We start from the raw sequence: 22,779 nt of genomic DNA, 5'->3' as shown, positions 1-22,779 counted from the left end.
GAGCTCGGGAACTACTCCTTATCCGTCCTTATCTGCAATCTCAACCAGTTCATAAACCGTCGGCAGTTACAAGGCACTTGCATTACGGCTGAGATAAACTCTGGTTAACACGCTATGGCTCGAAACCGACTTCTAAAAGCGCTAAAAGTTACTCACCTGCTTGATTTTAGGTTTGGCATCCTGGCAACTCATACCGCCGACCCGGACGCTTTGAAGTCACGGTCTCATGATATTGCCGTACGCGTGGAATCCCTGATTCTCCCTGTTACCTGATTTCCTCTCGGCGACCACGAAAACAAAATAAGGGCGAATCTTTTGAGTCTTTAGTTCCTCCTATAAATGACCTCAGACTTGCCTGATTGGCGGTATTAATTACCGACATAGTAGAAGGCATGAAGCCCAAGTGGCGACCAACGTTCTGTCGACTCGTGAGACGCGCGATTGTCTCTGCTACTCACGCGTTACAAACCCAAACGATCTTCGCTCTAGCGCAGATGACTCGAATAAGGTCGCTGCTGCTGCGGGGGCATTTCTGAATCGCTTTAAAGTTTTCTGCCCATTCGCGCTACCTGCCTTCTGAACGTAACCCTTTTACGACAAATAACCGGGTGTTTCCTTCGTGTTCGAGTCTCCGGACCTTACTGACAACACCCTGTCCATATGTTTCATTGTCAAGATCTATCGCCTTGAGAGTGCAAATTCCAGCGACAATCGACTCGGCAAAAAGGGCATAGTTCATCCGTGGTCCACACTCGTCCCATGGGACATTCTGTGGCGCTCCTACCGATCGACTGTATTACGGCGCACAGACCTCAAAAAAAAAACTGTATCGGACGTCCGGCGGGTTGGATCCGTAAAGTGATTGTAATCGATAGCAAAGTACAGTGAACTGAAAGCGATGCGAATAATAAATAATCGGCATGTGTGAGGATCTAAAACCAGGACAAATACACTGAGTAGTTTGATAGATATGAACAGATGCGCAAGTAAATCAGGAAAATAAAGGTCTAGTCCGCTGTGAATACCTTCTTCAAATAGTCGCCGGCTGCAGCCTTCACAGAAGGGTCGACGTTGGGGTTTTCCAAGAGGGCCTGGAAGGGAGACATTGAGCATATTTAAGAACGTGATCTGAAATGTACCCACAATAGCCCTATCAGCCTTCTGCTTTAAATTCGCAGTCTGTTTTGTATGCTCAAACTCTGCCTGTTCCCTCTCAATTCTCAGCCGCTCCAGCTCTCTCCTCTGGGAACTCTCTTTCTCTTCTCTCTCTTCTCGTCTTCTCAAGTAATCCAATTTCATTTTACCGGTCTGGGTTTGTATCTGCAAAAATTGCATAAAGGCGTTTAGCATGCCCTGGGAGAGTGCAATGTTGCCATGCGGTTCGACGGCAGTACTAGTCGTGTGATTAGTGTGACTTGAATGGGGGGATAACGGTATTGGCGGCGGCGGTGGAGGTGGGGGTGGTATGGTTGCTGGGCTCGGAGCTGGGGGGGCGTTAATGAATGTTAACGGTTCATGCGAGCTGCTTAGTGCTGCGAGGTTCGAATCGAAGTCGATTCCGGAATCATCGACGTCTACGGGATCAGGATCATCACCGACAGGCCCAGCACCGTTGACCGCGGAGCCCACGCGCTGAACGCTAGGACGCGTGGTCGCTGGATCACCGTGCCATCTGTGTTCCTTAGCATAACGAAATGCGAAAGCTCGGATAGATGGCTTACCGCGTGTAGAATAGCTGATACCAGCCCACACGATGCCAGTGATCTATGGTTCTTGCGGTGATGTTGCCGACATCACATCCAGCTTTCTTGGCGCCCTGAAGACGTCTCTCGTACTCCTTGAGGCGGTCGGCTTCACTCAAACCATTGATGGATACGATGCCGCCATTTAGCTGGTGGGAATGCCACGACTCGAACGCGTAGATCTGCTTGAATAGATTAAAATTGCGTTCGTAACAGCCTTTAAGCGCCTGATAAGTCTTCTTGCTGCCAAATACTTGAATGGAGCACTGGATCCAGTCAGTCAGATCAGGACCGGGGATCAAGGTAGCATATACTCACCTCTCGGAGACAGGAATTCTTGGTAGCACGGAGTGAATTCCAGTGATCATCCTGGCCAGGGCCCATGAGCCAGTTGAAGAGCTTGGACTTTTCGTCGTCAGTCCAATGCTTGGCACCCTGGCCACCGTCAAAGCCGTCTACAACGGAGTCTTCAGCATCACGACGGCGTTTCTGCATGGAGAGCTGCTGCTGCTGAGCACCGTCGACGAGCTTTCGTTTGAGAGACATAGTCGGGGATGTCTGGCTGGTGAACGACGAGGACGAGGACGCGCCGCCGTTCTGTGGATGGGGATGATGAGGATGGGGGTGTGCATGTGGGTGGTGGGGGTGGATGGGAGACGGGGACGGGGAGATACGGTAGTCGCTGGAGCGCTGGGGGTGGTAAGCTGACGGGGGCAGATGGGTGCCCAGGGCTTGTCCGAGACTCTGGTGCGACTGGAAAGGGGCCTAAAGCAGCTCAGCAAACCATTTCAAAGAAAATCAAAGCTCCTCTTACTGAACCATCCAGTCCTCCGTCCCTGCGCGAGTCGCTCGGCGTTATCGTGTACTGCATCGAGCCAGCCTCACTACCAACATCGTGTCAGTCCCTGCCAGCCGTCGTCCACGTCGCACCAGGCGACGGCAAAGAGAACGGGAGTAACTTACTTTTGGGTAGCCATGCTGGGTTGGATCGCTCGACCGTCGTTCAGCCGTTCAGCTCGTCGTTCAAACTGACCCAAGACGAGTGGTTCGCCTGTGCAGCTATTGCTTTTCCACGCCACAGCCAAACAAAGAACATGGCAAATCTTTCAAGGTACCCAAATATTAATATCTAATACATACTACTAGGTTGTACTTCCAGCTCCTCAACATCCGGATCATAGTCTGCGTCTGCGTCTTCTTCTTCGAGGTCGCCCACTGCCTTCACTCCTGCTCCCACCACAAATAAAGTATCATCACTCGGGACACTCTGCCGACTCGTCAGACTCGTTAATGGCGTGCCGACCTCTTCATACTTTACGTCATCCTCGTGCTCACCCTTTCCCACTGTCGTTGCCTCCTCCGCATCATCTCCATTCACGACTACTGGCCGATCTCCGGGGAAGGAAGAGACAGTTGCAGCCTCCGAAAGAGATGCGGGTTCAAGGCTTTCAACTTGAACCGTCACCTCGGCTTCTGGACTTTTGATCGGTTCCGGTGGAGGACACGGAGATGCAGGGGCCGACGCTGCTGTAGCCCCCTCAGTTGCAGGCGACGCGTTCATCCCCTCCTTCGCCGTTCGCTGTGTTACCCTGTTCCCGGTCCCCGGAATAGTCACCATTAACGCCGCCGCTTTTTTATTTGACTTCGCAGCCTTCTCTCGGTGCTCTTCTTCTGCTCTTCTACTCTCGCTCTCGGGTGGATTTTTCTTGGGTCGACCACGGCGTCTCTGCGGGGCGGGATTGTTAGCGTTGCCATTCTGTTGGCTTCGACGCCTGGGTGTCACCGTTACGGAGCTATCAAGATCTCCGTTCTGACTATACGCCCCCGACATCGTTGCCACTAGCGACTGCGGAAATGACTCCTCGTCAACCCCGTTTACATTCGCGGCGCCGCGCCGGTTTTGTCGACGGGTCGGTGCAGCCGGACGATCCAGGGTGTCAACCATAGGCACAGGGACACCATTTGATTGCGACCCGGGCTCAGTTGGCGAGGGGGATGGCGGAGGCACATCCATGTCATCAACCTCCGATGTTGGCTCTTCCAGGATTGGCGCTGAAACAGAAGCGGTTCCCTTAGCCACCTTTCTCCGCCCAGTCGCCTTCTTGGGGGGCTGAAATGGCGTCGGTGTTGTAGACTTCGCCTTCGACCTCGCACGAGTCGACTTTTCTACCACGATATCATCTGCAAACAGATCCACTGGCGAGGCTTCCACCTCCGTTGGCATGAATGGAGAAACATCATCCACTGGGGTGACATCATCATCAAACAATGCCAGCCCGACGGCCATGGCATCGGCAGCTGAGCCCTCATTCTCTACTACCTTGTCACCCTCAGCTGTCTCCTGCATCTCTGCTTTGCTCTCCCTCATCAGCAAATAAGGGCTCCACTTAAGTTTCTCAGGCTTCAGCTTCAACTGACCCTTTGACTCCCAATGGCTGAGGGCCCGATCCACCTTCTCAGTATCCCAGCTGATTTCGTACCGTAGAGGAGGAACGAACGGTCCCTTTGGTTTTGGCTCCTCCTTGGTCATCGCTCGTTGCAGCCGTCGTGCAATATTATTTCGCGTCCCACCTGTCTTGCGTCGGTTGATCTTGATAGACTGTCCCGGAGAAGGCTTGGCTACAAGGTTGTCTTCTTCGAGAATAGTGATCATGTCCTGTTGAACAAGCGTGTTGTAGACGTCTTCTATTGTCATAGACGTCGCTGCGCTTATGTCTGTGAAAATTGTCAATAAACACCGCGAACCTCTGTTGATTCCGTCACCTTCGAGCCGCGGGTGTTCAGGTCCATTCTCGAGGTATCGCATCAAGGATAACGTCCAGTAGTTCTTGTAGCCCAATGCACCCAGACTAGACAGTGGCTTTTCCGGAGAACCCAGCCGCTGTTCCTTTTTAGATAACAAGTAGCCTGAAATGAAAAGTTAATTTACCGCCTCTCAAGAAGCTACTTGACGTACTGAAATCAATGAGGAAATTGCCCCATCCCTGGCGTTGACGCGTCGGAAGCGTCATTATGCAACTAAGGTTGTAGTCTTTAACGCTACACTTCTCCTTACTAAAATATCCAATGAATCGAGCCCCATCGTCATCCACCTGAGTGATCACATAGAACAGGAACGGCTCGACGTCATAAAATAATGATTTATGATCAAGGAACATCTTGGAAAGCAAGCATAGATTCTGGCAGTAGATCTACGACGAGCATAGTCAAGCCAGACGAAAGCGGCTGCAAGATACGTACTCACCTTGTTCTTTCGTCCATCAACCTCAAATAATGATATATCGCCATCCCTGTATATCTCATCCCCGGGTGGATGACGTGCTTTACATTTCATCTGAAGCACAAAGTGAAAACAGGCGCATATACACGAAACAAATTGACTTACCCGATGTCGATTATATCCAAACTTGCTCTTCATATACTTCAAACAGAATTCGCATATCCACAGCTTTCCGTCGGGTATGCAAGAATACTCCTCAGAGAATGGGGCATCGTACCAGGTCTTGACGTCGTATCCTCCGATATGGATTACTTTAACGCGTGGGCCAGAGATTGGTAGAAGTGGCGTCGGGGTTGAGGGACCTGGTGATGCTGAAGGGCCAGATATCGGTGCAGTTTGGTTTGCTAGTGCTGCCAACCGTAGTCGTGTTGGATGTAATACAGAGGAAGAAGATTCCGCTTCTTCAGATGCTGATGTGGGTGGCGGGGGCACCCTTGCTGCCAGCTTGGCCTATAGGCAAGCTAAATTAATTTACCAGTACCTGGGAGGGAACACATACCTCTGCCAATTGGCGTGTGCGATCAAACCTCTGCCTGTCCGGCCCATCTATTGTCGTCTTCATCGTGTCCCTCTGCTCTGGCAGCAAGAAATCATCAAACATTCCTTTATCCTCTTCTTCCCGCTCCTTCCCCTTTCCTTTTTGTTGAGTGGATAATCTAAAGGTTAGACGCGGAAGAGTAGATATCGGCGCTGTCGCAGAAGAGACGTCTGTGCGCCTTCGCTTGGGCTGACGAGCAGATAGGGTAACCTCATCTTCGGAGTAATCTTCGTTCCTCGATTGTGCAGCTTTCCTCTTGGTAGGTCTCTTATTTCTGACGGGCCTTCCTGTTGCAATAGGCGTCTCCAGCTCCCGCTCAACATCGACTTCAACGTCGAACTCGGAATCGTCTGTGATTACAGCTAGAGCCTTTCCTTTGCCCTTTCCCGTACTTCGAGTCTTCGCACGACCATTTTTTGAAGCGACGTGAGATCGCGACGATGATGCGACAGATGGTTCGCGGTGGGGAAGTGGGGAAGATGGTTGTTGAAATGGAGTATCATGTTGAGGCGTCACCGGCAACTCTTGATCCAGGAGCACGCACTGGGGACAATACCAAGCACCTTCGGGATCGTCTTCAACAGGGGGGTTCATGCAATACATATGCCAGCCTAGCCGAAAAGTATCAGCACATATATAACAGGAACGCGAAAGGTTACTGAATACCTCTATCACACAGATCACAAAACAACATCCTGTTCTACAAATAGGTGAACATCATTTTATTCGCATATAAATACGGGCACGTACTCCTCGGCCTTTCTTCTGACATATTTCACACTTCTTGCAGTCCGGGCAGGCCCATTTAACGGAGTAGAGAATATCAGGACGGGTAAGGACAAAATTCTTCATGCATGAGGGATGAACTATTGCGACGGCATGAGCTGCATAAGATTACGGACCGGAAAGAGACTTGCCACTATGACCACACTCGCCGCAGGAAAGCATGGGCTCGGGAGCGCCACGGCTGTTTTGGTTATCATTCCCTTTGCATGTGCGGCATATCATTTCGCGTATCACCTCTTTCCTTCTTCGTTTCGTGGGCGGCGGAGAAAGGCGAGCCTGTGTTTCTGGTACGGGAAAATAGGCTGGGGGTGGCTGAGCGAACGGATCACCTTGGGGTCCCTGCGAGTATGGTAAATATTCCTGTGGCCCGTGACTGAACGTGGAGTTCTAGAGAATACATCGAGGAGCACGTTAGCAATGAACGGCTGAACTTTGAAGAAAACGATCAAAATACGCCAGAACGCGACGCGCCTCGACCATCGACTTGGATATTGTTAATGCAACTCACATCGACGTCAATTGTACTCTGCTCAACCGAAACATGATTGGGCGCTCTCGCTGGCCCGCATAGCGCAGGATCTATTGGAATATCGTCGAAGTTGCTGACGGGGGTGCCGCACTCATTTGGGGTCTCTCCATCCAATACGACAGCTTTGGTGTATGCTAACCCTTGCATGGGTTGAAGAATGTAAAGAATAACGCCTACTGCGTGTCTTGGGGGGAAGGAAGGCGATACAAGGGAGCTGCACAACGTCGTTGACGTTCCCAAGGTGTTTGTGCTTATTTGTTCTTTGTGCGCTAAAGTAAGCGGCACCGTTCGAATGCAGCGGCACCTTTCAGGCTCAGGTTGACTCGTACGGGTCAATGCCTGCAACTACAAGAAAACTTTGGCCGTCGATTCCTTGCAGCGCGACTAGTCATCAGTGACCTTGGCCCTTCATTAGGGAGCCGTGCACTGCTGGGAAAGAGTTCAAGACTTGTCGTAAGAAGATGGTCAGCGGACCGCGTTCGCACCAACGACCTCCGTTCTCGCCAGCACTGCATCACGACCGGAGGAATTTGCGACTCACAGCGTGGAACTGGTTGCTAGACTGTATCGAAGACAGTTCACCGCTTGGATGCGAGGCTTAGCCTCAGGTTTATCAAGAAGCTACCGCACATTCTGCACTAGTCGACGCGGAGCGACTACTTCCGACATCAAAGAAAAAAAATCATCAAGGGTTTCACAACTGAATGTGCTGATGCATACTTACAGCTTGCGAAATCATGAAGGAAGTCGGTGTCAAGGAGCCGTTCTCCATCAGGAACTGGTCGAGAGCCCGGAATATTACCTCCTGTCGTGAATGAATAATGGCTTCGATTGAGTGCGAGTTGTCGCGTATCTTCACGCAGCTTCTCAGCATCGGTGACTATAGGCCTACCTTTCCCGAGCTTTACTCGCCCTGTCGAAGCTTAGGTATATTGAACCGTCTAAAGGGGAAAACGTGAGACATTCTCACTCTCCTGCGAAATGATACTGCGCGGTAGGCAAGGAAGATTCAATAAATCTATGAAATGATTGTCCAGCACTCCGAGAAACGACGGCGTTACAATGGACCCAGTTGTAATGAAGCACCCACGATACAGCCTGGACCAATCATCAATCATAATTCTTACATCGCAAGGCATGACAAAAGCCCACCTCGGGGCAAGAATTTAGTGGATACCGCGAGTCTAGGCGAAAGGCAGCGGCGTCACTTTCGTACCATTGGACATGATGATTCATGATCAAGAACGAAACGTAATTTCACGTTAATCATGGCATCGATGCATTGGACGTACATGATGAACGCCTCAGAATGAAGTCAACCAACGGACAAGTAGTGGGGTAAAGTAGCATTAATGTACATCCTAACAAATATATGCCAGAGATAAATGGAGGTAGACTACAGTGAGAATGTAGAAAAACTGAGATGTGAAAACAAACGTTCAACGCGAACCCCGCACAGATTACTGCTGTCGGCATTCTGGCTCCATATCACCGTCGTCATCGTCATCGTCATCTTCCCAATCATCTTCCGTTTGACCGAACTGATATGTAAAACCATGAAAAAACTCGTGGCCAGCCGGCAAAGAATGGGCACGCACATCCACAATATCACTTTCTTCAAAGTCTACAGCATCAACAATTTCAGGTTGGGGATCCAAATCAGTTTTCTTGGGTGGTAGGAGCGCCTCCAAAGCCTGTAATTTGGTGTTCGTAAAGAAAATAGAAGTTTAGTGACAATTATCCCACCTTCCGATCAACATTCTTTAACCATTGTTCATCTGGCATCTCGACCTCGAAGACGACGAAGAGATCTCCCTTTTCGTCCGGCCTCTTGTAAATAGGCATGCCCTCACCTCGCAGCACGATCGAATCGTCTGACTTTAATATCTTACCAGGAGGACTAGTAACTTTGATTCCCCGACCATCGAGGTGTGTGACAAGTATCCGAGAAAATCCAAAGAGAGCTTCCGAGAGTGTGATTTTGACATTGGTAAGGAGGTCGTTTCCTGATCGCTCGAAAGATTCGTGATGTGCCGCATGAAGGACAAAGACCACATCGCCGGCGGGCAAACCGGGCTATGGTTGAAGATGTAAATCATGTTATGTCGGAAGGATTAACCATTAAATACCTCTTGGTCTCCTGCGCCAGGTAACACGATTCGCTGTCTGTCCGTCATACCCTTTTCAATAAAAATTTCTTGGCGAGTTTTTTCGTGCACGGTTTTCTCGCCCTTGCACTTTTTACAACTAAACAGACGTCATATATCAGGGCATGAAGCGGAAGAATCACTTTACCTATCTTTCGATCTGATTTTCTCTCCCTTGCCCTCACAATCGTGACATGTTGCTCTTGTTGTTCCGATCCGTGATGAAGACACCTACAAATATATTTATCGGAAGAGCTTCACACTCCATCTGCTTGTACAAACCTGGTTATGGACAAATGTCCAGCCCTTGCCTTCACATGTGGCACACTGCTTTGGCTTTGCATTTCCTCGGGTCCCGGTTCTAGTCACACGTCAACGATGCCTCTAACGAAAAATTATGCGACGTACCCTTTACATGCACCACAAACAACGTCTTTCTCCATATTCATTTTCACGGCCTTCCCGTTGTAGAGATCTTCAAGCGTCACGTCATATGAAATGATAGAATCTTGGCCTTTTGTCCGACGCCGACTTGCACCTCCACCAAGATCAAACTCAAAACCGAAACTTGAACTTGAAAAGAATTGACTGAAAATGTCGTCCATTCCAGCGGAACCGCCACCGCGTAGACCCGCCATTCCTCCCGCATCGTAGGCAGACCGAGAATCAGGGTCATTCAGGATGTCATAACTTCCAGGAATTCATGAGGGGACGATGGCAGCGGCAGGCAGGTCTGCGACTCACGCAGATGCCATCTCTTGAAACTTGCGGCTTGCTTCTGGATCATTGATGTTCTAGTCGGGAAATGGTTCACCGTGGACTACCAATGGAGTACTATCAATCACCTTATCCTGTATACTCAGCTGTTCAAATGGTATTGACTGGCAAGGACAGCACCACATACCGGATGGTGTTCTTTTGCCTGATGGAAAGTCAGACCAAGATGTAGACATAAGCATGAGCACACATATGCACACCTTCTTGCGATACGCTTTCTTTATATCGGCTAGCATGAATAAAGAAGTGAGCCACCGTAATTCATGGTCCCAAGGTCCGCACCTTGGCTTGCATTTGGAGATATTCCTAGGAGATCGTAGAGCTCAGTGTCTACCGGCACTGAGAAAGACATGAGAACATTTTACTTCTGAGTAGATATGACCATACTTTGCAGGATAGGAAAGGGTGGAGAGGAGGAGCGCCGAAAAGCTCAAACGCGCGCGTCTTGCCGTGGGTCGGCGTCTCAAAAAAAACGTGGGAATTTTTTTTTATGCTTTAAAAAGCGGCCCGTGTTCAATTCCAACGTTTGCTGTCGACGTCAACCCGCGAATGCGTTTCCACTCTTGTGAGTAGCCTTCCTCTGTCTCTATGAAATGATGCTTTCAATTTATCTACATTGTCCGAGTTGGGCTGTTAGCCCCGTGTGACGAAAAAATACGACTGATCTTTGTCTTTTTCATCATTTGAACGTTCATTCTCACCTACCTTCTATTATTACAGGTCTGTTCTCTGTTGCAGGAAGGGTTTGATGACGGAACGCATATGCAATTTTGCGCGTAGTTTCTTTTGTAGTGCTTCACAAACAGAGCCTAATTCGTATGAATAGAAAAAATGAACCTTTATTTTGAAGCTTCGAAAATCCTCGATAGTCTAGACGCAAGAACAGGGTCGATCAAAGGGGTCCTTGCTACGTTGCCTGAGAAGGACCGCAAGAGGACTTCTGCCTTGGTCATTGAGACACTGAAATGTACGGACATCTTAGCTATACCCTAAACTTTGTCTGACGCGGCATCTTCAGACAAAGCTGTACTGACCCAAGTGATAAATGAGACGAACCTATTACCGGGTTTCTACAAAATAATGAGAATCGATCGAACTTTTTTTCGGCTGCCCAATATAGTAATTCCCCATCTTGGATTCCACCAAATGCATAAGCACTGCGAATTATACCTTCCTGACGTACAACTTGGCTATATTCCTCCGAATTATCCATCAAAGGCTCTGATATCACCACCCAGGCCTTTGGTTTGTGATCCTCGTGAATCCGCTAATCTGGTCTGTCAAATCCCAAATCAGCGGTATTTTCTTCATCACTGCAGGCTCCATTGCATGACTTGATGACACCAAAACATTGTGTACTGCTTTGGGAATCAATTCTAAACTGTTTATTCTATCATTACTGTTGCTCTTGGTGTTGAGTCGCTGTTGAAAGAAAACCGGTACCTATGAATTACTATATTGGGCAGCCGAAAAAAAGTTCGATTGATTCTCATTATTTTGTAGAAACCCGGTAAAGGACGAGAGAAAGAAGATAACCTCTATGAATCTTGCTCTGGTTCTTGTTCATGACGTTTTGCTTGCGGGTGGTATCCAGGCTGGCGACGGCCCCATCAAGCAAGCGATTCTACGCCACAAGACGCGTCTGAATGGCGAATTCCAAAGAATAAAAATTAAGCGTGGCGTAAGGTCGAACCTTGAATTAGCCCACAATGGGGATGACCGAGCAGGTGAGCGAAAACATTCCATTTAGTTGTTTCCCATGGAAGAGATGCTAATCGACATCGACTTTCGCATCGCTGCAGCGCAAATACCACGTTACGTAAGGGTCAACACCCTGATGTGGGCGTCGGATCACGCCATGGACGCGTTCGTCTCCAATGGCTATGACCTCACGGATCCTTTTACATCCAGGCAGGTGTCATTAGTGTCCAGAACGTAGAACGCTTCTTATCGTAATCCTTAGTCGGAGCTTCGCTAAGGATGAGCATATTCCGAACCTTCTCCTGTTTTCACCCCAAACCACGTTCCATGACGACCCTTTGTACAAGTCTGGGAAGATCATTCTACAGGACAAGGCGTCTTGTTTTCCGGCCGTTGTTCTCTCACCGCCCTCAAGAGAAGGCACCTATGTGATCGATGCAACGGCCGCGCCAGGCAACAAGACTTCCCATCTCAGCGCGATCATGGGCAACATTGGGAAGGTGTGTCCCTTTCGCCACCTGAGACCGTTCCCCCGGCTAATCAATGTTTAGCTGTTTGCGTTCGAACGGGACCGAAAACGATTCAAAACACTCGAAATGATGTTATCCAAAGCAGGTTGTCAGAACGTCGAGACTCTGAACCTCGACTTCCTTACGGTAGATCCTCAAGACGAAGTATATCGCAAGGTCACTCACATGTCAGGGGGAGTTTGCCAGCTGAACAGGTACAAATCTAACTCCTTGTAGTCTTCTAGATCCCTCCTGTAGCGGCTCTGGCATAGTCAACCGCCTTGATCACCTCTTAGAGACAGGTGAAACTCATTTCATCCCCGATCGGTTATATTTATCTTTGTATCTGGTTGTCAGAGGCAGAAAATGAGTCCGAGAAAGACGAACGTCTGACAAAACTGGCCGCTTTTCAACTCGTGATGATCAAGCACGCAATGAAATGTAGGTGGTCCAATTCATTCTGTCATTATGCAATTAAATTTTTGACTATTGACAATGCATGATAGTTCCCGCAGTCAAGAGAATTGTCTACTCGACTTGCAGCGTCCACGCGATGGAGAACGAGCACGTTGTTCGTGATGCTTTGAAATCGGAAGAGGCTGAAAGCGGCAGATTTAAATTGGAGGCTCCAGAAAATGTCCTGCCGCAGTGGAAGCGCAGGGGACTTCCAGAAGAGATGGACAACCCCAGTATATCATTCTCAAAAAAGTGCCAATTTTATACTCATCTTTCAACAGGTGACGCTGCTTCGTTGATACGCTGCAGCCCCGACGGCGATGCTACAAATGGATTCTTTGTCTCTTGTTTCGTTCGGAGTGACAGCAGCACCAGCAACGCCCAGAAACGAACTTTAGACGAAAAAGAGCGCTCTGTACAACAAAAGCCGCGGAAAAAGAAAAAGAGAAAGAGTCACAATAGCTAGCACGTTTGTATCTTTGAATCAATCGCACGCATTTCGCAAAAAAAAAAACATATCATTGGGTTACAGTTCAAAGAAGTAAAACACCTGAAACCTCGCAGCTTGAAAAGGTCTCCGTTAGTAGGGACGCCGTGTCCACGCTCCCATCAACCATGTCGGACAAAGTATACCTACAAACAATTCCCACGTACAGCGCTCTGTGGATAAAGAGGGAATGAAATCCGAATGTAAAATGAATAGGCCGAATGACCTCTTCGACTGTGAAAAGCTGAGCTAAGAAGGTGAGAAGAATTGATGTTTAGTGCTGCCGTTTGTCAGAAAATGAGGAATAAGATCAGAAGTTTTCGATTAGCTGGTTGGTTGACTATATTGGCCTTGATAGTAGGAGGCGTAGTTCGACGAATAATCTTGAGATTGTTGAGGATATCCTGAAGCCTGTCCATAGCCCTGCCACTGGCTCCCATACCCGGCAGATGCCCCACCGTATCCACCACCGTATCCCGTAGCACCCGGGAAACCACCCTGCGACTGGTTCTGTGGTATGTTGGTTACCCAAGCTTCCGGACGACGCCAAGGTGGAATATTCGTTCCCCCTCCAGTGATATCGTGACCTGCACTAGGTGCAGCCCAGGAAGGTTTCGAAAGGTCCACGCCAGAACCGCCTGTGCTTTCTCCCAGCTCGGCCATCAAGCTGGCATATTCAGAATCAAAGCCACGACTGTTCATGTTCGGTGGAGGAGGAGGGGTGTGCATCATCGGTGCATTGGGATCTTTGTTGACGGTGCAATCGCGAGCCATGTGGCCAGCACTCCCACAAACACGGCAGATAATGTTAGCAGTGAAATTCCGCTGCTCAGGGCAGTCGTATTTCCGATGACCGACGCCACCACAGTTCTGGCAAACTTGGTTCTCGTCATCACGGAGGGTACCGTTGAGCGCCGCAAGCTCGCGAAGTTGGTTACGCTTGTGGTCGTTCTGACCTTCAGGTGTGGAAGCGGCCTGAGACAAGCGAATCAGTACGATCCAGAGCAACAAAAAAAAATTGCTTACTGTCTCAATGACCTTATTGATCATTTTTACACAGGCCGCCACCTTTTCTTCACTATCTCCAAGGATGAGGCAGTGAAGGTCCTCTTCAGCATCGTCTGCATACTGGTCAGGACGTGCTTTCCCTTCCTTAACGCTACCCTTTCCACGGATACTAATCTTCGCCCCACTCTCTCTCTCCATCTTCTTCAAACTGTTACCACGAGGGCCGACGAGTAGGCCAAAGAAGTTAATTTCAGGAAATTCTTTGACGGGGATATAGACCTTGTCCGACGGACGCTGTGAGCGCTTTTGTTGTTGGTATTCAACAGGAGGGCGGAAGTTAGGATCATTTTTCATGGCGCGATCGACGAGTTTGATACGCTCGTCTTCGAGCTTTTTACGGTAGCGTACTTCGCGTGTATTGGTCCTACGACCATGAGCGTCATATGTAGGAGGAGGGGATGGGGATCTAACGAAAAGATGAGTATATGCTCAGCATTCACAAGAATATTCGAACTTGCCTCTCGCGTTCAGGTGGAATGAAGTCGTTTAGTCGTAGTTTTCTGTTAATTTCTTCGAGCCTAAGGTGGATAGCATAGTTGTCGAGCTGAGCCTGAGATACGCCAGCAGCAGAGATGGCAGTTGGGAGACCGGGGATTTCTGTCTTGACTTCACCCCAACGACTTCGCCGCTTGCGAGGGGCATTCGGGTCGACTAACGTGAGTGATAAACAGCAATAGGTTAGTGTTAGTGTTAGTATAGGTTAGTAGCATGAGCCTAGCCCCAAACTGGGTACGACGAAAACGCAGAGACCTCGAACAGTGCGTTACAAGGATACCAAATATCGCGTTTGCGCAGAATGGCGGGCTATGAGGTTAAATGCGAACAGTAAAACTTACCTCGTGGATCGCCTGCTGGGGCTTCATCCCTGCCGCGTTTTCCAGGACTATCATGGTCTTGATATGGTCGAGGGTAAGCTGAAGGTGAAGGTTGAGCGAGCTGGGGAGGAGCGGCTTCTTCGGATGGAGCTGGTCCAAAACGCCGCCGCTGTCCGAGTGGAACTGAAAATGATTCAGAAGCCCGAAACTAGATGAAAACGCAGAAAAAACACACCTTCATTAGTACCAGTTATCTGGCGAGTAGCAGGCCTCCACATTCTGTCTTAAACAAGAAAAGGCGAAAAATGCGGGGAAGATGGTGGTCGTCGACACGAAAAGCAAGTCATCTGTAAGTCGCCTGCTTCCTCAAATGGAATTAAAACTCCGCTGCTTATTCATCACGATGGACGTCACTGGCGGGCCCGAGCACCTTGACCGATTCGTTCTTGTCTCTTACCTTCACGTTCTTCATACCGATTTCTGCTCTTCGACAACAGGTCGAAATGTCGGGGAAGCGTCTAGCCGAGTGTATGTTCCGGCTATGTTCCTAAGCAATCGTACCCCAATTTGACGTTCTTTACGATTCTTTAGCTTCCGCTGGACCTTCTCAGCCGTCAAAACGAGTAAGGAGAGACCGTGACGAGGAGGATTATCTTGATGTCACCAATGAGGACGATGTCATTCCTCCTTCTCCTCCGGATACGACCCTCGTACCTCGCAGCGCCACCATCAACTTCAGCGCCTTAACACGAAAGCTTGCCCAGACAAGAAATCCAGCCGATTCTACTGCTAACTTATCTTCCCTGGATGCTCATCGGAGGCAGCAAAATATCCTCGTCTCTCACATCTTTATGGAACAAGACTTCTCATGGCTTCACCTGAAACACGACCATGCTTCCCGACCACTCTGGATCAGTCCCGACGATGGCCACATCATCTTAGAAGCCTTCTCACCTATTGCCGAGCAAGCTCAGGACTTTCTCACCGCTATCAGCGAGCCTGTTAGCAGGTACGTATTGACTTACAGTACACTTAGGTACATGCATGTAATATTTTCCCACTTCAGACCGGCCTTCATCCACGAATACACTCTAACTCCGTACTCTCTATATGCGGCTGTATCTGTCGGCCTTCAAACTGAAGATATCATTGAAGTCTGTGTGAATTGCACTTGTTCGAACTGTTCTCGCTGACTAACTGCCTGAAGGTTCTCAATCGCCTTTCCAAGGTATGATGTCGTCGATAGGGAGGTGTTCATATTTTCACTCTTTGTCCACAGGTTCCTGTCCCTGACAGCATCATTTCTTACATTCGTGATCGAACTCTGAGTTACGGCAAGGTCAAGCTCGTTCTCAAGCACAACAAGTACTTTGTCGAATCAAGTCATCCCGAGACCCTTCAATTATTGCTCAAGGACAGAGTAATTCGAGAGGCGCGCATAGTGTCTACCCAGACTGATACTAGTATCAAAGCGGCTACTTTCACTACTTCTAAAGCTCCCGTAAAAGGGAATCTAGTTATTCCGGGCACCAAAGAAGCTGAAAAGAAAAAAGACGAAGGTTCCAAAGTCGGACCGTCTAACGCCGTTACCGCCGCCAATCAGTCTGATGCTGATCTATTTACGTCTGTCGTTGGAGTTGATGGAGGCAAGTATCTCAGATCGGCAGCCATAGTAGAATTCTACAATTGACTGAGTTTTAGACGAGATTGACGAGGACGACGACAATGTCCATGCTTTCGAAATCCATGACGCAAAGATCGACGTACGTCTTGGACATCTCACCTCATTCACAAACCTTATTTTGTACATGTAGGATGTCAAGAAACAATGTACAGTGCTAGACTATCCTATGCTCGAAGAATACGATTTTCGAAATGACACTGTGAATGCGAACCTTGATATTGATTTAAAGCCCGCCACCGTGATTCGCCCATATCAAGAAACTAGCCTGAGCAAGATGTTCGGAAATGGGTATATAATTTCCGTGAATTCGATTCTCGAACGTGTTCTGAAAATTTTGTCACTCAGTCGCGCTCGTTCAGGCATCATTGTGCTTCCTTGCGGAGCAGGGAAGACCCTTGTTGGAATCACTGCCGCATGTACGATCAAGAAGTCTTGCCTCGTACTGTGCACATCCTCGTAAGCCCTTCGCCGTGTCATTCGTTAGATAATTTTTATGCGTTGTTAGTGTGTCCGTCATGCAGTGGAAATCACAATTTATGCAGTGGTCGAATGTGACTGACCGCCAGATCGCGGTATTCACCGCGGACCAGAAGGAGAAGGTACAGCTTGTTCTTTCCGCTTGCCGCACCTGAGTCTGAGAACTTCTCTAGTTTGCTGGCGAAAGTGGGATTGTTGTATCGACCTACTCTATGGTTGCAAATACCCACAACCGGTCCCATGAGTCTAAGAAGATGATGGAATTTTTGACCTCTCGGGAATGGGGATTCATGCTACTGGATGAAGTACATGTTGTACCCGCTGCAATGTTCCGTCGGGTCGTCGGAACGATCAAGGCGCATTCCAAACTTGGTCTGACTGGTAAGCCACTTTTCTCTCTTCGAAGAAAATACAAAACTCATTGTCCGACTTATACAGCTACCCTTGTCCGTGAAGATGACAAGATAGCGGACCTGAACTATATGATCGGGCCCAAGCTATACGAAGCGAATTGGATGTCAGTTGCTTACCATATGTCCATCACTGTAGTTAAATTGTTTAATGACCGCTTTGCCTTTCTAGGGATCTTGCTGCCAAGGGACATATTGCGAATGTGCAGGTATACATCAGCCATACCTTAATTTTTTGATATCAAGATCGCTGAGTTCGGTTCATAGTGTGCGGAGGTATGGTGTCCAATGACACCCGAATTCTATCGTGAATACCTTCGGGAGCAATCTAGAAAACGCATGCTTCTATACTGCATGAACCCCAACAAATTCCAGGCATGCCAATTCCTGATTAAGTATCACGAGGATCGAGGAGACAAGATAATCGTATTCTCCGACAATGTTTTCGCTCTGGAGGTAATGTCATTTCCGAAGTCATCGACAGCACATTCACCACGTGTCTAGGCATACGCGAAACGTCTGGGTAAACTCTATATCCATGGTGGTACTGGACAGGTCGAACGGATGAGGATACTTTCTTGGTTCCAACACAGTCCCCAAGTCAACACCATCTTTCTCTCTAAGGTTTGACGCTTTTCCTTTTCAATGTCAAGGCTATTCATTCTGTTGCCGAGGACAGGTCGGAGATACATCTATCGATTTACCCGAAGCGACATGTCTGATTCAGATATCATCCCATTTCGGATCGCGCCGGCAAGAAGCACAGCGTCTAGGTGCGAACTTTTTTCCTACAAAGTCCTCCAGGGATGGATAACTGTATTAAATTTCTAGGGCGCATTTTGAGAGCGAAGCGGCGGAATGATGAAGGTTTTAATGCCTTTTTCTACTCCCTCGTATCCAAGGACACGCAGGAGATGTTTTACAGCACGAAACGACAGCAATTTTTAATTGACCAGGGCTACGCCTTCAAGGTTATCACACATCTGGATGGGCTCGAGAACCTACCGGATCTGGTGTACCGAACCAAAGATGAGCAGATCGAGCTTATCCAATCAGTGCTCATTGCGAATGAGACTGACGCGGATCTGGGTACCGATATTCGTGCTGGAGAAGGTGATCTTGCAGGTACGATTACCTCAAAGGATTTCGGTCCGACAAAATTCCCCGGCGCCCAGCGCACGACTGGATCACTGGTGGCTTTGAGTGGAGCGCAGCACATGTCGTATGTCGAGCAAAACAAGTCCGCGAACAAAACGCTTGCACGTGCAGCGGCCCCTGTTCCGCAGCGACATAAGGTGTTCGCCAAACGCGACAAGGAAGTGGCGGCCGCGAGAAAGGCAGCGCGAGCATCAGGGGCGGCGGGTCGGACAGGATGATGTGTCGGGGCCTGGAGTTGCCTGGTCGGGGTTTCGAATATGTTCAGGGTTGTGGTTCTGGGGAGTTGCTTTATCTGGGAGTACAAGCAGTCTCTCACGTGTAGATTCGGAAAGTGGGAACAGTTCCGAAGCGTCTTTGTCATGCCTGCCCTGGCGAGGCTAATGTTGCTTATCACGGCCTGAGAATGGGGGAGCAATGCAATGCATGCGGTGACCAAAGTGTTTGAAGGCAACCGCAACAAGAGGAAGCTGTCAGCAATGCAAGCTGTAACAGGCAAAGTTGCTAAGAGAGCGGGTATGCAGACAGGGGGCGGGGGGAATTTTCATTTATTGATAGGTCGGTTCAGAGGCCCAGGCCGTTGCGATCGAGAGGACCTGCAACCTAATCCAGTTGCCTTCCTGGGCTCCGGTTATGTTTGTGACAGCCGCGTGACGCAGATTCGACTAGCCCGATGCGTCGTCGTAGTCGGGCCCTTTATATGTTCATCCGATCCTGCTTGGTACCCTTTTGAACACCCATTCCGCTCCCCATTCCCGTCTTCCTCCCGTTTCTTTCTTCATGTCTTCAAAACGCGGTCGCAAGCGAAATGATAACTTGCCCCCTAACCGTGCCAGGGATGTCCAGCGGGCCTTTCGCGCACGACGCGCTGCTCATTTACAAGTTCGTAATTTCCCTTTAGGGAGAATTCAAATTTTCCACCTTATCCATAACACTCATTTGCATTTCTGCGAAATAGGCTTTGGAGCAGAGAGTGACCGAACTCGAGGAGGAGAACAATTGCTTGCGCCAGGCTCTCAACCTTCCGCTAGCAAATCGTCCAGCTCTTGGGAAGGGGCCCACTGGCAAGGATAAACCCAAGACATACGAAATGAACACTGGCGGCACTTCCATACCGCTGCGGTCCAGTCGTGATTCCTCCAGTTCTCCTGGCTCGACACGCGCAAGCTCTCTTTCGCCTGGTAACCTTGCCACTACGGTCCCTCCGCGTTCCGTGACGGAAGTCGAGGGTGGTTCATGGGACCAAACACTCATGATTAATGAACAGCAGTCCGATGTTCCCAGCTCGTCTGCCTCATCTTCCTACCCTCTTCCCCCAATGAATCCACCTCCAATAAAACAGTATACGTCGTATACGAGCCCCGTTCCGACGTCACGAAATTCCCTCCCCAGTAGCGTGTACATCTCCTCCCAGAACAGCTATTCGCATTCAGCCGACCGACCTATGTCTTCGGCGTATACGAACAGCACGGGCTTTGTAGTGCGCGATGTCCGAGACGAACCTCGCTCCCATTATTCTTATTCGCCGCAATCTTCCTTTCATGACAACTCCATGCCCTCCCAGAGCCCTCCGAACACCGCCCCGCCACTGCATTCATCCTCTTATCATTCACCACGCGAGACGTCACTTTCCTACCCACCCCATCGACGCTCATTGACAGAGCCTCAGCAGTTTTCCATAAACCAGGCATATCCGCATCTGCCAAATCCTGTGCAGCATGGGATTCGTCTTCCTTCCCCACCAAAGCTGCAGGACAGCAGTCATACCCATATGTCTCGGAACGCGTACGGACCTGACGGTCGTATCAACCCGATTCCGTGATGACCCTTAATGTCTTTGTGCGTCGCCCCCCCATATTTATTGACTCGCGGACTTGTTACAATACCAAGCAAAGAATGATATTTTGTATCGCTATCGCATTTGACACAGGGCCGACTCGTATACTTACTTACAGCTAAGTAGAGATGTAAAACACCTCGTATCCTATACCGCACACTTTACCTACCATATCCCTGGATAAATCATACCGGTGACCCCTTTTACGCCGGACTTGACGGAAATAATATTTTTTACGGGCGCCATATGACTGCATCCGCCTAAGATTTAAAGCTCAGTTGTTTAGTCTTTGCACTGTGGCGTCGGCATCATAAAGTGAGACAATCAGAAGGCCACGTGGTGGAACCGGACGAAAAGATTATCAGGGCGATTGACTGGATGATCACAATTTGCTGTTTCAGGTTCGAACTCCTTCCGGAGATCCGCCAGCGATATGTCAGCAAGTCTGCACATTGCAGAACATACATGGCTCGATGCGTGCGCCACATCGCGAGTAAAAGTACGTGTAGATCAAGGTTCCACTGCATTGCTGTGACATATTTTGTTCCATACATGCCATGTAAATATCGGGTAACAACCAAAAACTGCACCGGCGTTAACACACTATATATGTCAAAATGTTCGATCATGCTGCGACCGAGACGGGAAAGGAGGCGAGGGTATCATAGCGGCATAGCAACATGAGAAACATGTGTTAGGGCGCGAACCGAATTTACTCTGCGTTCAGAGTGCACCAATCCACTGTCCCATCGGACCCGTACTTCCGCTCCAGCCATTCATTGGCTGCTTTGAAGTGGCCGTTTCCAAGGAACCCTTTATGCGCAGAAAATGGAGAAGGATGCTGTTGAAGGTAGAACGGAATGCTTCGATGAGAATGAACGGTTTAGTGTGGTGGCTTGGACTTACGGCGCTCGTCAGTATCAGGTGCTTCGTCTGTAGGTTCAAGAGAGAGGTAACCATCAGTTAACGGGCTTCCGCAAGAAGCAGGATAATGTATACAGACCTTGTCAAGCTTGGCCACTCGTTTGGCCGCCCAAGCCCCCCAGGCCAGAAAAACGACTCCTCGGCCGAGGCCCGTATCGGCTTGGGCCAGTTTGCTGGACAGGTTGGCACCGCCATATTTATCGATAACATCGACCACTTTATCTGTGAATTGCTCCCACCCTTTCTCGGAATGTGAACCTGCTGTGTTGGCTCGAACGGTCAGGCATGTATTCAGCATGAGGACCCCATTGGTTGCCCAGGCTGTCAGATTTCTGCATTCTTGCGTCACAGACCTGCGGAAGCCAGATAAAACGTGTATTGCTCACCCATGTTTTGGGGGAGTAAACTCCGGGTATTCCGCCTTAATTTCTGCGTAAATCTGGAAGTGTCAAGTCAGCAGACGACGTGGCAGGTCGAGGCTTTTCATGAGGCCTACGTTTCGCAAAGAAGGCGGAATTGCGACTCCGAGAGGTACAGAAAAACACAGCCCTGTGGATCAAATATTTTCAGACGGTTGTGTGACTAGGCCGAAGGTATCGTATGCACCATGAGCTTGGCCACGGCCGTGATAGGGGTCTTGTCCAATGATGACCACCTTGACCTTTCCCAAGGGCGTGCTCGACCACGAGTAGATATCTTTGGCTAAGGACCACCGTGAGTTGATATGAAGATGTTGGGTATGCATTAGATAACAAACACTCACGGGGTGGGTATACCTTAAGCGGCAGTGGGCTATCGTGAATCCCTCTCACGCCTTCTTCCCATAAAAATCTTTTCAAAGATAGAAAATAGGGTTTCTTGATCTCATCTTTCAGTAATTTAAGCCTGTATCATCATATACTAAGGATCCACGCTGAAATTCATTAATTGGAAATGCGCCTACCAGCTTTTTCCCATGGCCTCGCATTCGAGTTTGAGCAGATCCCGCTGTTCATCGGTCATAGATTCTTGGAATCCTGACATGGAAAATGGGATGGAATTCAACCTTTGAACGCCAAAGCCTTTAGCTACTCCTCTGGTGCTGCTCGACGCGCCCTGACGCGCCGAGGAAGCTGGCGAGAGTTTCAGCTTCTTCGCAGAGGGCTCGGAGGCATTTTTTCCTTGCGAGTTCGCGAACATATCCATTAGGGTTCGCTGTCGCTTCACGGAAGTAGAAGCTGCCGTTGTCGTTGTCGCCGACACCACGGACGTAACAGTGGGCTTCCCTTCCTTGTCGACACGAGGAATATCGAGGTCTTCGAGATAGACAGTAGATTCGTGGGTAGATTCGCAGGATTCCATACCAGATAGTGGGAAGTAATGGAAGACAGGTTGAGGTAAAAGGACAAGGTATGTATGTCGCGTCGCGTCGGTGGCGTGGGGTCCTAATTTGGTGCGCGGCCGTTGCCGGAGCGAAC

General features: G+C 49.3%; 7 protein-coding genes across 7 annotated transcripts; 4 read left to right on the top strand and 3 right to left on the bottom strand.

Moving 5' to 3' along the window:
• Positions 1 to 450: 450 nt before the first annotated feature.
• On the bottom strand, positions 451 to 10,151 carry EV420DRAFT_1473028 (uncharacterized protein; the record flags this gene model as incomplete). Its single annotated transcript, XM_060469099.1, has 33 exons — positions 451 to 588; positions 647 to 769; positions 812 to 889; positions 1,026 to 1,091; positions 1,144 to 1,672; positions 1,722 to 2,008; positions 2,061 to 2,495; positions 2,557 to 2,626; positions 2,706 to 2,793; positions 2,883 to 4,457; positions 4,488 to 4,649; positions 4,699 to 4,933; positions 4,987 to 5,076; positions 5,128 to 5,472; positions 5,522 to 6,171; positions 6,227 to 6,260; positions 6,311 to 6,426; positions 6,463 to 6,733; positions 6,855 to 7,089; positions 7,417 to 7,432; positions 7,600 to 7,788; positions 7,846 to 7,973; positions 8,340 to 8,416; positions 8,474 to 8,569; positions 8,622 to 8,951; positions 9,005 to 9,122; positions 9,171 to 9,253; positions 9,305 to 9,383; positions 9,431 to 9,712; positions 9,767 to 9,816; positions 9,927 to 9,944; positions 10,000 to 10,028; positions 10,082 to 10,151. 33 exons carry the CDS (start codon positions 10,149 to 10,151, stop codon positions 451 to 453), a joined length of 7,092 nt encoding a protein of 2,363 aa, XP_060339683.1.
• A 321-nt stretch (positions 10,152 to 10,472) lies between these two features.
• On the top strand, positions 10,473 to 11,238 carry EV420DRAFT_74967 (uncharacterized protein). Its single transcript, XM_060483321.1, has 3 exons — positions 10,473 to 10,571; positions 10,626 to 10,766; positions 10,818 to 11,238. Exons 2-3 carry the CDS (start codon positions 10,631 to 10,633, stop codon positions 11,135 to 11,137), a joined length of 456 nt encoding a protein of 151 aa, XP_060339682.1. The 5' UTR covers positions 10,473 to 10,571; positions 10,626 to 10,630; the 3' UTR covers positions 11,138 to 11,238.
• Positions 11,239 to 13,104, top strand: EV420DRAFT_74444 (S-adenosyl-L-methionine-dependent methyltransferase). Its single transcript, XM_060483303.1, has 7 exons — positions 11,239 to 11,526; positions 11,602 to 11,710; positions 11,763 to 12,000; positions 12,052 to 12,197; positions 12,247 to 12,311; positions 12,367 to 12,450; positions 12,516 to 13,104. Exons 1-7 carry the CDS (start codon positions 11,340 to 11,342, stop codon positions 12,929 to 12,931), a joined length of 1,245 nt encoding a protein of 414 aa, XP_060339681.1. The 5' UTR covers positions 11,239 to 11,339; the 3' UTR covers positions 12,932 to 13,104.
• Positions 12,962 to 15,346, bottom strand: EV420DRAFT_1497317 (uncharacterized protein). Its single transcript, XM_060470915.1, has 6 exons — positions 15,293 to 15,346; positions 15,071 to 15,225; positions 14,857 to 15,018; positions 14,479 to 14,671; positions 13,979 to 14,426; positions 12,962 to 13,927 (listed from the first exon to the last, which is right to left on the bottom strand). Exons 2-6 carry the CDS (start codon positions 15,111 to 15,113, stop codon positions 13,277 to 13,279), a joined length of 1,497 nt encoding a protein of 498 aa, XP_060339680.1. The 5' UTR covers positions 15,114 to 15,225; positions 15,293 to 15,346; the 3' UTR covers positions 12,962 to 13,276.
• On the top strand, positions 15,339 to 19,147 carry EV420DRAFT_1662126 (P-loop containing nucleoside triphosphate hydrolase protein; the record flags this gene model as incomplete). The annotated part of the gene is made up of 17 exons (XM_060478929.1): positions 15,339 to 15,363; positions 15,427 to 15,844; positions 15,902 to 15,989; positions 16,043 to 16,063; positions 16,115 to 16,336; positions 16,389 to 16,485; positions 16,537 to 16,598; positions 16,650 to 16,807; positions 16,865 to 16,975; positions 17,025 to 17,118; positions 17,170 to 17,377; positions 17,435 to 17,513; positions 17,579 to 17,615; positions 17,674 to 17,862; positions 17,911 to 18,030; positions 18,086 to 18,179; positions 18,238 to 19,147. The coding sequence occupies 17 exons, from the start codon at positions 15,339 to 15,341 to the stop codon at positions 18,780 to 18,782; spliced, it is 2,568 nt and encodes an 855-aa protein (XP_060339679.1). The 3' UTR covers positions 18,783 to 19,147.
• Positions 19,063 to 20,660, top strand: EV420DRAFT_74341 (uncharacterized protein). The gene is made up of 2 exons (XM_060483301.1): positions 19,063 to 19,443; positions 19,520 to 20,660. The coding sequence occupies exons 1-2, from the start codon at positions 19,342 to 19,344 to the stop codon at positions 20,381 to 20,383; spliced, it is 966 nt and encodes a 321-aa protein (XP_060339678.1). The 5' UTR covers positions 19,063 to 19,341; the 3' UTR covers positions 20,384 to 20,660.
• EV420DRAFT_1757549 (uracil-DNA glycosylase-like protein) lies at positions 20,643 to 22,663 on the bottom strand (the record flags this gene model as incomplete). Its single annotated transcript, XM_060480515.1, has 8 exons — positions 20,643 to 21,239; positions 21,305 to 21,331; positions 21,402 to 21,654; positions 21,709 to 21,761; positions 21,819 to 21,871; positions 21,929 to 22,024; positions 22,086 to 22,207; positions 22,266 to 22,663. 8 exons carry the CDS (start codon positions 22,661 to 22,663, stop codon positions 21,111 to 21,113), a joined length of 1,131 nt encoding a protein of 376 aa, XP_060339677.1. The 3' UTR covers positions 20,643 to 21,110.
• Positions 22,664 to 22,779: the final 116 nt, after the last annotated feature.

Source organism: Desarmillaria tabescens (genome assembly GCF_030435595.1).
Source record: "Desarmillaria tabescens strain CCBAS 213 chromosome Unknown EV420scaffold_1, whole genome shotgun sequence".
In the NCBI taxonomy this organism is placed as follows: Eukaryota; Fungi; Basidiomycota; class Agaricomycetes; order Agaricales; family Physalacriaceae; genus Desarmillaria; species Desarmillaria tabescens.
The sequence above is the reverse complement of the archived record's forward strand: the minus strand, read 5'-3'. Positions and strand labels throughout refer to the sequence as shown.

What these genes read in the sequence shown, in the direction of transcription:
- EV420DRAFT_74444 (XM_060483303.1), top strand. Translation starts at nt 11,340, where the DNA reads ATGAATCTTGCTCTGGTTCTTGTTCATGACGTTTTGCTTGCGGGTGGT. An exon ending in TATCGCAAGGTCACTCACAT is followed by an intron (nt 12,198 to 12,246) that starts GTCAGGGGGAGT and finishes AACTCCTTGTAG; the next exon opens with TCTTCTAGATCCCTCCTGTA. An exon ending in GATCAAGCACGCAATGAAAT is followed by an intron (nt 12,451 to 12,515) that starts GTAGGTGGTCCA and finishes AATGCATGATAG; the next exon opens with TTCCCGCAGTCAAGAGAATT.
- EV420DRAFT_74967 (XM_060483321.1), top strand. Translation starts at nt 10,631, where the DNA reads ATGAACCTTTATTTTGAAGCTTCGAAAATCCTCGATAGTCTAGACGCA. An exon ending in GGTCATTGAGACACTGAAAT is followed by an intron (nt 10,767 to 10,817) that starts GTACGGACATCT and finishes CGGCATCTTCAG; the next exon opens with ACAAAGCTGTACTGACCCAA.
- EV420DRAFT_74341 (XM_060483301.1), top strand. Translation starts at nt 19,342, where the DNA reads ATGTCTTCAAAACGCGGTCGCAAGCGAAATGATAACTTGCCCCCTAAC. An exon ending in GACGCGCTGCTCATTTACAA is followed by an intron (nt 19,444 to 19,519) that starts GTTCGTAATTTC and finishes TCTGCGAAATAG; the next exon opens with GCTTTGGAGCAGAGAGTGAC.
- EV420DRAFT_1497317 (XM_060470915.1), bottom strand. Translation starts at nt 15,113, where the DNA reads ATGTGGAGGCCTGCTACTCGCCAGATAACTGGTACTAATGAAG. An exon ending in GATAACTGGTACTAATGAAG is followed by an intron (nt 15,019 to 15,070) that starts GTGTGTTTTTTC and finishes AATCATTTTCAG; the next exon opens with TTCCACTCGGACAGCGGCGG. An exon ending in TCAATAAGGTCATTGAGACA is followed by an intron (nt 13,928 to 13,978) that starts GTAAGCAATTTT and finishes CGCTTGTCTCAG; the next exon opens with GCCGCTTCCACACCTGAAGG.